This window comes from Hakea prostrata, chromosome 7 (genome assembly GCF_041222555.1).
Source record: "Hakea prostrata isolate BN-2017 chromosome 7, UWA_Hpros_2, whole genome shotgun sequence".
Classification (NCBI taxonomy): Eukaryota; Viridiplantae; Streptophyta; class Magnoliopsida; order Proteales; family Proteaceae; genus Hakea; species Hakea prostrata.
Genome location: NC_142606.1, coordinates 7,230,531 through 7,239,144, shown reverse-complemented (window position 1 = coordinate 7,239,144; position 8,614 = coordinate 7,230,531). Strand labels below are relative to the sequence as shown.

The 8,614-nt window shown below is 34.8% G+C and overlaps 1 protein-coding gene across 1 annotated transcript in view; it reads left to right on the top strand.

Moving 5' to 3' along the window:
• Nucleotides 1-234: 234 nt before the first annotated feature.
• The window catches only part of LOC149009354 (P-loop containing nucleoside triphosphate hydrolases superfamily protein), a 43,727-nt gene continuing 35,347 nt past the window's right edge, over nt 235-8,614 (top strand). The window contains exons 1-7 of the mRNA XM_089160749.1: nt 235-730; nt 830-927; nt 3,060-3,149; nt 4,968-5,020; nt 5,850-5,915; nt 6,017-6,070; nt 7,165-7,224. Coding sequence (XP_089016875.1) covers nt 462-730; nt 830-927; nt 3,060-3,149; nt 4,968-5,020; nt 5,850-5,915; nt 6,017-6,070; nt 7,165-7,224 — 690 coding nt within the window. The 5' untranslated portion in view covers nt 235-461. The remainder of the gene's footprint in view (nt 731-829; nt 928-3,059; nt 3,150-4,967; nt 5,021-5,849; nt 5,916-6,016; nt 6,071-7,164; nt 7,225-8,614) is intronic.

The following is an 8,614-nucleotide window of genomic DNA, read 5'->3' as shown; positions in this document are numbered from 1 at the left end:
GCCCAAGCTGATCGATTCTCTGCGAAAGGTCTCTGTCTCATACATTTCCCGCCACTGAAAGGTACGATAAATTTAAACCAATATTATAAATACCAATCTGACAGAACCCTATAGGCTATAACTGGAGATGGGTTGGAATGGACATTTTCGTCATTTCACATACAAACGTTTCAACTTTCAAGAACAGCAAAACAAAAAAAAAAAAAAAAAAAAGTTTCAAGAACAAGAACAAGACCGAGCAGAGGAAAGAAAGGCATATTTGTTGGAGGGACCAACGCGAATGCGGCAGAGATCGTCATGTGACTGAACACTTGTCTTCTTCAATTCCTCCTTGATTCTCTTTTCTCTGCTTTTTTATTTTTATTTTCTTTCTCTTGTTTTCCATTTGTTCGTTTCGGCTCCACAATTTGTTCTTCTGCTGCACAAGAGCTCACTTGACCATTTCAAACTCTGTCACTACAATGTCTGCAACAAGTTCGAGAACTCAGAGATCGAAGAACAGTATATCGCCGCAACGCTCTCGGAAGTCACCTGTGGTATCGTCTCCGGCGCCGCCTTTGTCTAAAAACGGAGCTCGTCCGAAGTCTCCATCGGTGTCTCGACCTCCTTCCTCGAAGCATCAGGTGTCACCCGCGAGCTCCATTAGTCCGTCTACGGCAAGCTTGGTCCCAACTGATCTCAGTAAGGCCAAGGAGAATGTCACTGTTACCGTCAGATTTCGTCCTCTCAGGTAGTTTCATAGTTAGCCTTTTTGTTGTTTTCTGTTTCTCTGCATTTTTGGCTCCGTTTTGTAGTTTTGAAGTTGGTTTATTCGTTTCGACTTGGGCAGCGGTCGGGAGATTAATAATGGGGATGAGATAGCTTGGTATGCTGATGGAGACGGCACTGTTCGAAACGAGTTTAATCCGTCGGTTTCTTATGGTTTTGGTATGTTACGACTTACGAGCTCCGTCTCTTTTCTGTTTTGTTGGTGTTGGTCTTCTTTTTTATTGGGTTCAATTTTGTGGTATATTGTTATTTTTTTTTGAAGCTATCGATTACCGAGTATGATATGGTATCAATTTATCATCAACATGTTAGGGAAGAAATGAATTTACCTCTTTCTAAGAATGTTTTCAAATAAGAGATTGAATGCTGCCGTTGGTTTCTCTCTGAATGTACCAATAACGTGTGGAAACCCTTTTTTTCTTTTCGGTCAAACATCATTTTTTCAAATGAGTGATTTAAAACCCCAGAATCCTTGTTACAGAGATCAAGAATCCAAGGGTGGTTTACAGACCACTGGGTTATACACTCTAATGACCGAGCTTTACCTGCTAGGCTATCAGCAAAATAGCTGAATCGCCTAGAAACAAAGAGCATCGACTATATACATAAGACTGAAGATGCCTGATATCCTCAACAATCGGTTTAACCACCACTGCAAACCCATTTGACCACCACAATTTATGAAGTAGAACCAAAGTTAGGGTGCATCACTCCTTTACAATCGAGTTAATGCATTTTGAGATTTGGTTAAGAATGACATCCTAGCTTTGTTCTTCTGGAAGAAAAGCTTTCCAAGAAGATGAAAAAGAAAATAAAATCCAAGATGCATAAATCTGATTTGTACTGAAAGAGTTATGTTCTCATCAAATTGAATTTGGTATGCATTAATCTTGTTTAAAATCATTTTGAATGAAAGTGTCAAAATGAATAAATGTTTTACCACAATTTTGGTTTTAGTAATATTTGTATTTTAGATGAATGGTTTTATTAATGTTTTACTATATATAAGATAATGAAACTTTTATAATTGGGAAAAACCCTACCATTAGAAAGTTGATAAATGTAACCTGTAGTCAAAAATCCAGCTCTCATTATTAAATTGGGAGACCTTTTATCCTTGTAGAGTTTAATTTTTTATAATATTTTTATCGGATTCAATTAGAGGGTAATTTTTTTATATAATTTATGAATAGTATGTTAAGTAAACAAAAATAATTTTTGGTAACAAAAAGATTTTGTTGGAGAAGTGACAATTTTATAGTGCCTATCTTGGTTGCCAACCAAGTTTTCACAAGTTTCACGGGAAAAGGGTGTTGTTGGTTGACACTTTTGTAGGTTTTGAGGTGAAAATTCCAAAGATTGTTAGGGCATGTTGAAATTGCTCGAGTTGGGTTGAAACATGTGACTTTCTAAACCATTTGTATATCTCATCTCAGTTTCTTGTGAAACCAAGATATCTTGGTGTTCTCGAGTAGTTTCGACCAAGTTTTTGCTCCTTGCTTAAGAGTGTGGTATACAATGTTTAGGGAAAATTTTGCAAAATCAACCAAAATATATTGGTGTAACGGGTTGCCGAAACAAAATACTTTGCAATATTGAAGAATCGCAATGTTTTGCTGGAAATTTCAACCTTGTTTTGGATTTCAGTTTTTTCAGTTCGTAAGTCTTTGTATCAAATGCATGGTTTCATTTGAAATTTTGATCATGTTTCGATTTTTGGTATTGTTTCACTAATTTCGAGTCCAGTGAGTGAAACTTCCTAGAAAACTTTTTGTTGTTTTTGGTCAAGTCACTCCCATACCTTATTTGTAATGAAGCCATTTATAATATTTGATAATTATGAAATGTTTCAAATTTACGTTTGTTCTTTGATAAAGCATATTTAGTTATTTAAATTCAATTATGCATGTTTTAGTTCTATGTTTTGTGTATACAATACCGTAGAGCATTCTGTATACACCACCAACCAAAGTTCCTAAGTCATACCAACATTTGTATGGTGTTTTACAACCTAAGGGCTTCACTATGTTTACATGAAATTGTGTTTCCTAGGATAATTTTGGCATTTGGGTGTCAAAACCATGAACTGTAACTTTCCAGGTTTAAATGAAGTTCTGCACCAGGCTTGAAACAAAAAACCACGAGCCTTGCTTAAGAGTGATTCTCCCCCACCCCCTCCCCTTCCAAAACATCCCTTTCTGTTCAGCCTAGATTTAATGTTTCTTTGCTCTAAATCTAGAATTGATTGTTTCATTTATTAAAATGTCAATTATTAAATTTTGTTTTTGCAGATAAAGTATTTGGGCCTGCAACAACCACACGCCATGTTTATGATGTTGCTGCTCAACATGTTGTAAGTGGTGCTATGGAAGGAATTAATGGTAACTCCATTTCTTTACTGAGAATATTCTTTTTTAATCCTAACTAAGAGAGCCTTAAATGGTATCAGGTTTACATGTATATTTCCATGACATTGTCAAGAATGCTTTGGCTCATGCTGTATGTTCTTTTATAGACTTTAGAAAATCTTCTGATTTTCTGTATGGTAGTTTAGATGATTTGAAGGATATAAAAGGAACTGTAAGCTAATTTTCTTTTGTGATCTAGACGAGAAGGCCTTCATTTCAACTTATTAAATTTAGATGAGCAAGCAATATTACTATAAATTTCAATTAAAGATCACCATATGATTGTGTATTATGTTGTATGACGACAACAACAACAACAACAACAAAGAGAAAAACTACAATGCGAACACGACAACATTGCCCTATTCCAACTAAATGGGGTTTGACCATGGGGATCTTAACTCTCCAAATTGCTCAATTCAAAGTCATAAATGATATAGGGCCTAAACTAAGCTTGTCTTTCCTCAACTCTTCACCTATGCTAATTTTTTAGCTTGCCCTTCTTTCAATTAAAATCAAATGACTTCATTGTGTTTTGGCATCTAAAAGTCTTCGTTGAAGATGTCTATGCCACCTCAAATGATTCTAAAAGGTATACATAGGGCACAAGGCTCCTGCCACTACAGGGTTCAGTAGGGTCATAATGTGCATAGCCTTACCCGTGATTTCAACAAAGAGGCTCTTTCCAAAACTTGAACTTGTGACCACTTGGTCGCATACTCACAATTGAGCAACCAATGCTATTGCAATTAAAACCCTCCTCAAACAAATCCATTGAAGCTTATCCTTGATCAGAGTTACTGCAGTGCAGCTCTAATATGTTCATCCCTTAGTTTATTCTTCGAAGTTTTTCCACACATCCATCTCAACATCCTCATCTCTTGCTCTTTGCTAAACTTAATTTATTCATGTAGCATTTTGTAACATAGTTCTTACACTAGTCATCATACCATATATTTAATAATGTTGTATTGATATACATGACAGTCTTCTCTTCTCCTATATATTCTAGATTGACTCTATAGGGGCTGTATCACAGGCTTTTTCTAGGTTAATAAAGTCCTTATGGATATTTCTTTTGCTCTCTTTGTATCTTTCCATGACTTATATAGGTAAGGGAAATAGATCCATTGTGGATCTTCCTGGCATATAACCAAATTGGTTGTTGTAATGGTAGTTCCATATGGAGGCATACAAAAACAAATCAGTTAAATGATTCTTTTTTGGGTTGGAGAATCATTAGGTTTCTCAAATCCTCACAATGTTGATTTTTTTATGCAAAGTGGATTTTATTTTTTATTTTTAAGTGTGGATGGGCGTGGAAATAATATATTTACATTTGTTAAAATTCAAGTTCTAGACTTACAGTTTCCCCCGCTTATAGTCGGGCATGTGCCAATCAAGAACACCACTTTGGTTAGGTTTTAGGCAAAAGTAATAGTCTCATTGTGTTTATTGGCCTCAAATTAGGCTGGTCACAAAAAACTAGGCCAAAATAACCCCAAAAGCCCACCAAAACGTTCAATCGAAATTTAAAAAAAATCCAAAATTTTGCTGAAATTTCTCCATCTTGCTAAAGGGCGAGATGGCAAGATGTAGCGAAATTTTGAACTGTGAGCAGAATTGGTAGATTTAGATTATATTGCTATTGCCTTTTTGCCTGATGAAATTCAATCTTTTATTTACTGCAAGAATCTATTATCCGTTGGTTTTTTCTCTTTTTTCTCGTGCTATGCATTATTTTCTCTTTGATAGATGATGACCTTGTTAGTTTTGTTCTGATTTTGGTAGGCACTGTATTTGCTTATGGTGTAACTAGTAGTGGAAAGACTCACACAATGCATGTAAGTAATTCATTTTGTTATTTGTCTAACCAGCCACTTACAGTCAGGTGTGTTAGTTGCTTGGATACATTTGTTTGATATGATTGTAAAAATTCGTCAACAATCTTCATTTATATGGGTAGTTTTGAGACCCTTTTGCTCTTAGTTACCACTGGACCTAGCTTCTAATCTGGTCAAGCATATTCATCTTGTGATGCTTAAAGGAAATTGGTCTAAGAGAACTAGTCGATTTGTCTTTGATGCTTTAAAATTTGTATTGTTGGTATGCAGTGGAGCATCTTACTTTTTCTTTCTGTTCTTTGTATATTCTTTTATATCATCTGAAAAATAAAAAGGAAATCTGGACTCAGTTGTACTCTTGCACAATAAAAATTTCATTGGAAGCTAGCTAATCCTTACCAGGAAGGCAGGAACTACTCCGTTAGTTCCCCAGCCAGAGTATTGAACCTTGTATCCTGGGTTTTGGCAGCAACTGTCTCTGACAGTATCTCTTTATTCAGTTAAACTGAAGATTAACCAGTTCATTAGGTGGTTTTGATAGGTTGTCTGTATCTATTGCCACTTCTGTATGGTCTTGCTGCCTGTTTTCAAACTTTAAACATGTGTGGGCCAAAACTTTAGCTTGGCATAGGCTCACTTGTCATTGATTGTGCACTTTCTTGATGGTTGCGTTTAATCGCTGTTGTTGTGCATTACATATTTTATGAATTCGATGTCAGCGTACTCTTTAAAATTGCCTTTGTAGAGATTAATATTTATTTATTGTCTAAAAGTTGATGCTTGAAAGTTGCTCATGTCTCAAGTTAATTATTGTTTGATTGTCTTGTAGGGAGAGCAAAAGTCACCTGGGATTATTCCATTGGCTGTGAAAGATGTGTTTAGCATCATTCAAGAGGTTAGGGGATATCTTTCTATTTTATTTTATTTTATTTTATTTTATTTTTTGGTCATGCACATATCCTATTCTGAGTTAACATTTCTAAACATATGCTGTAGACACCCGGACGGGAATTTCTGCTTCGTGTATCATATTTGGAAATATATAATGAGGTCAGTACATCTTGCATGCTTTACACTATTTGAATTGGCAATTATGATACTTAATTGAATGCCTTTCTTGAGAGTGGTTCAGTGTTCTATAAAAAACCTAAAGGGTAAAAAACATCCCCATGCAGGCTACTCTGATTTTGGGTACATGATTATCAAATGCAAACATTATAAACTGTTTCATATGGGAGCTATTTTGTTGCAATGCCAGAATGAATATGGTTCCTCTTATTATTGTTATTGGAGAGTGCGATTCCAACTATGACTTGGCATTGGCAAGTATTCTGGGTTTGAGGTACTTGGCAGTTTAAAGTTAAATGAATTGGACATGTTGCCCACTGAAGTAGTTGTGTTAAATGAGTCCAATCTGACTTCGCACGTGTAAATATCATGCTTAGAAAATTGTTTGCAAAGTCAATTTGGTCAAAAAACAAGGACTGCCATGGAAAAAAGTGAAAAGTCTCTGTACACGGAATGTTACCAAGTTGTGTTACATCCTGACTTTCTGCTGTAGCTAATGGTTAATTATCCCGCCTGGGAAGTAAGTTCACTAGAATGACTAAATGTTGTTGATGAGGGACTGCACAAGTGAAAATGACCATAAGGCATTACTTACTATAATTTTTTAACAAGTAACGATTTGTTACAAGACAAAGATAACAAGGAACTTTCAGAAAGATAAACCAGAGTTAATATACATGGCATACATCTTTATTCTCATATTCTTTTGGATAAATGGCAGAATGATAAGTGCCAACATTTTTACTTCTAGCGAAGCTTTTAAAATGTTGGAATAACTTTTTTAGGTATCCAATATCTGAATTTCAAGGGGGGGGGGGGTGGTCTTGATTTAGGCTTCTATTCTGCTTAGTGATGAATAAAGGTAATAGCTGATCCAGTATAGAGGGTACTATACTACATGGCATGCTGTATGTTCTTCCCAACATCTTCGATGGAAGAACATAGTTCAAATAATAACTGTGTGTACTTTATTTTTACTGATGTTCTCGCAAAAGCTAAAGAACTTGTTTCTTTTTCTTCTTTGAGATTATTTTCTGGTGCATTGTTTTCAATCTTCTAGCTTCCTCTTTCTCCAGGTTATTAACGACTTGCTTGATCCGACAGGGCAGAACCTAAGAATACGAGAAGATGCTCAGGTAATTAGGTTAATAATGAAGCAGAGAACATGAATGCATTTTCTCTTTTAAGTTTAATAACTCTGATTTGGAAGAAGTCTTTCATTTTCTGTAATTAGTGCCAATATTTTTGAGGTTGGATTTTTTGTCCACTTGGGATCAGGGGGAGACTAACTATTTGAATGAAACCAGGTGTATTTTAGTGGCAATTATAACAGTAGCATTTGAAAAGTGATGATAATTTGTTTCTCTGTTAAGTTACCACCATGATCAACAGTTCAACACAAGAAGTGCAAAAGTTCGATCAGCATATGCAGCACAAATAATATGGGATTACCAATGTTGTAAAAGAAGCCTCTAGGAGGACAGTTAATTTTTCTTTTTGGGTTACCTAGAAGGCTAGAATGTTGAAAAAGGTCTCTCTCTCTCTCTCTCTCTCTCTCTCTCTCTCTCTATATATATATATATATATATATATATATATATATATATATACACACACAAACACACACAATATTATTGAGGCAATCATAGTTGCCAAGGTGACAAGGCACCATAGGGGTGAGTAGGGTGACCAAATCTAGGCTACTAACCTCTGGGCAACTAATTACTATTTTTTGTTTCTACTCTTCTACGTTATTATTTATGATAAAATATACAACTTATATCATAAAATATCAACATTAAGGAAAGTCAAGTCATCATATATACTATATATTAACATCAAGCTACATCAGATCATCAAAAATCAATATTAAGCATCACAAAATCATCAAAAGTCATCATAGAAAGAACTAGAAGGCAACATAACTGAACAAACAGCCCATTGGAGGTTTGAAACAATTAAAAAAACGTTTTATTTGTTTTTGGATTTGGTCATTGTCATGATATGCCTAGTCTTAGAATTGTTTATACCTATGATTTTATCTATAGGTAAGTAAATTGCTCTCAATTTACATAAATCTTTGTGTTCTCTTAGAAGTTTGACTGATCAAATGATTTTATTTTACATGAGACTTTTTGCATTGGGTTGAATACAAGCTTTCTTAGATCTGATTTATATTTGAAGCAGTTCTATTTTGGTCAAATTTTATTTGGTGTGCGTGAATGTTATCAACGTTGCTATGAATGAAAAAATATTTTTTGGATATAAATAAAAATAATTTTACAGCACTTTTGGTTTTAATAATGTTTTACCATATTAAGATTTATACAATTTTCAGATCTGACAAAATCCTATCACTACAAAGTTAGAAGTTTCACCTACTGCCAAAAATCCAGTTTGAATCAGCGGCTGACTTTTTATCATTTTTTCAAATTCAAAATCCGTGGTGCCTAGGTGACGCCACAAATTTCTCATTTTGCATGGGTCTATATCATTTTTCCAACAAAGACCATGATTTCAAGGCCC